The sequence below is a fragment of the Lissotriton vulgaris genome, chromosome 5 (assembly GCF_964263255.1).
Source record: "Lissotriton vulgaris chromosome 5, aLisVul1.2, whole genome shotgun sequence".
NCBI classification, from domain to species: domain Eukaryota; kingdom Metazoa; phylum Chordata; class Amphibia; order Caudata; family Salamandridae; genus Lissotriton; species Lissotriton vulgaris.
This window is the reverse complement of record NC_141693.1, coordinates 1,608,043,944-1,608,046,682: the sequence shown is the minus strand read 5'-3', so window position 1 is coordinate 1,608,046,682 and position 2,739 is coordinate 1,608,043,944. Positions and strand designations below refer to the sequence as shown.

Genomic DNA, 2,739 nt, shown 5'->3' with positions numbered 1-2,739 from the left:
GATCAGGCAGGAAGCCAGAAGTCCTCCCAAAAGAGGAAGCCCAAATTCACCACCACAGAACTGCAGGTGCTGGTTGAGGAGGTGGTGAGGGTGCACCGCCAGCTCTTTGGCAGGCTGTCCCTCAACGTGCCAGACAGCACGAAGAGGAGATTGTGGACCGACATCGCACAGAAGGTCAATGCTGCTGGAGTCACCCCCAGGTCCATTGAGGAACTAAAGAAAAGGTTCTACGACCTCCGCAGCCTCACGAAGAGGAAGCTGGCCGAAATCCAGAGGCAGGCTCGACACACCGGAGGAGGCCAGAACCCGGCGCCACCCCTCACCGAGCTGGAGGAAATTGTCTCCAGCACCATCGAGAGGGCGAGCATCGTAGGGATCGGGACCCTGGACAGCACTGCGATGGCCACAGCTACAGGTAAGAAGCATGCGCATCATGACACACCCTACCAGACACCTCCCCATTAGACACAATGCATAGGCAAACACCAGCACTGTACTGCCACCAACATACAAGAGACAAGCATCATGGTACATGTAGTCAGCAGAAGTTAGCCAGATATGTCAGTGCAGAATCACAAGACAGGAAACAGTGTGACACGGTGTAAGGAGATGCAAGGACATGTGGAATGCCATAATTGTACTGCCTGTAATACATCGGCACTCAGTTTACAAATGCTTCTTTGTACCTAGGGGCACCATCAGGCAGCACCACTGTGGCAGCAGAGGGAGCCTCGACATCTACTACTGCAGTGGCAGGGCCCAGCACCAGCCAGCCTGGCCAGGAGGAGGAGGATGAGGATGAGGAAGGAGACACCACAGGGCTTGGAATGGAGGGAGTCCTGGTGATTGATTTCCAGGCAGTGCACTCCCCAGTACTGCCCAGCTCACCCCCCTTGCAATTTTCACCATGCAACTCCCCAACAAGGCAGACCATTCCGCCGACAACAGCTCCTGCCACAACCGTGGCCTTGCCACCCGTCCTACCTGTCCTGGGAGCAGGGGCACCGGGACCGGCCAGCACCACACCACCACCAGTGGCACCCCAGCCCACTCAGCAGGCCGGAGGCAGCAGTGCCAGACGCCGTGCCACCACCACCACCACCACCACTGCTGCACCAGCACGGGAGGGCAGTGTGTTCCTGGGCCTGGAGGGCCAGATGGTCAAAATCCAGCGCCAACAGGCCAGATCCACCATGGCCTGCCAACGCCAGCTCCTGCAGCACAACCTGCAGATGGGGGAGTTGGTGAAGGGGTTCCAGGCTGTTGTGGACAGCAACAAGGAGGTGGCAGCAGGGTTGGGCAGGCTGACCACTGCCATCACCCACTCCTCTGCCAGGCAGGAGGAGCATGAGGTTGCGCGCAGGAGGGATGCCCGGGTGCTCAACCGGGCCATGGCCCGCCTTGCATCGGCGACCGCCCAGCTGTGCATCCGAAGCGCAAATCAGGAGTCGGTGCAGAGTCAGCAAACGGCTGAGCTGACCAGGGGGATGGCCAGAATCACCACGGCCATGGAGGCCATGTTAATTTCAAACGCCGCCTCCAATCCTGCCCTGGACCTGGGTGATGCTGGAGACAGCAGCAGCCGCAGCAGCCCGGCCAGCGCTGCATCAGAGCCAAGGAGGAGCACCAGGCGATCCGCTGATGCTGCAGGCCATTCGGAGGGGGCCGGGGGACACCCCAGTGGGTCTGGAAAGCGGGCCAAAAAATAGGCTGGCAAGGGGGGATGATCATACCAGGACCCTGGACTTTATTTGTTTTGACAGACTCCATTTTTTAATGCACTTCAGTGATGTAACTGTGGTGCATCACTATTAAAAATTTTATTTTCCAAGCAACATTTAGCTGTCTTTGCATCTGTACTCAGTCAGAAATAGTTCTCAGTGATCTCCTCACGTCTGTATCTGCCATCACATGGCGTACACACCCCAGCTGGCTGTGTCAGTGGCACAGCTTCGTCGTCGTCATAGTCCTCGTAGTCAGACAACTCCACCTCAGTGCCCTTCTTGACCGCAAGGTTGTGTAACATTGCACATACAGCTATGATCTTGCAGCAGGTGATGGGGGTATACTGCCTTGCACCTCCACTCTTGTGCAGGCATCTGAATCTACTTTTCCAGATGCCAAAGGTCCGTTCCACAACATTCCTGGTGCGTATGTGGGCCCGGTTATACCTCCTTTGGCTGGGTGTGGAGGGGTTGAGGTAGGGGGTGAGTATGAATGAGCGGAGGGCATATGCACTGTCGCCTGGAAGAGAAAGGGGTCACATTAGACACATGCATACATGTATTACACCTACCTACCATGTGTTATGGGGGTCTGATGATGTGGCTCACCTAGGAGGTATCCTTCTCCAAAATCGCCAGCCATCAGCCGTGCATATATGCCGCTCTGTTGGAATATATAGGAGTCATGGGTACTCCCTGGAAATTTTGCTACCAGGTCTGTGATGGTGCACTTGGCATTGCAGATCACCTGCACGTTGATGGTGTGTGTCGATTTCCGATTGCGGTATATGTATTCGGTGTCCGCTGGTGGGCAAATCGGAATATGCGTGCCATCTATGCAACCGATGACTTGGGGAAAGTGTGCCATCTGGTAGAAGTCCGCTTTGGTTTGTAGCAGTTCTGCGTGGGTTGCAGGGAATGAGATGTATTGGTCCATCCTGTCTATCATGGCGTCAAGGAATATGTGGAAGAACCTTGACAGGCTGCTCTGGCTCACCCCTCCTGCTGCTGCTAC

The 2,739-nt window shown here is 55.9% G+C and overlaps 1 protein-coding gene across 1 annotated transcript; it reads left to right on the top strand.

Moving 5' to 3' along the window:
- Window positions 1–295: 295 nt before the first annotated feature.
- On the top strand, window positions 296–1,910 carry LOC147716812 (uncharacterized). The gene is made up of 2 exons (XM_086920438.1): window positions 296–415; window positions 691–1,910. Exons 1-2 carry the CDS (start codon window positions 400–402, stop codon window positions 1,707–1,709), a joined length of 1,035 nt encoding a protein of 344 aa, XP_086776564.1. The 5' UTR covers window positions 296–399; the 3' UTR covers window positions 1,710–1,910.
- Window positions 1,911–2,739: the final 829 nt, after the last annotated feature.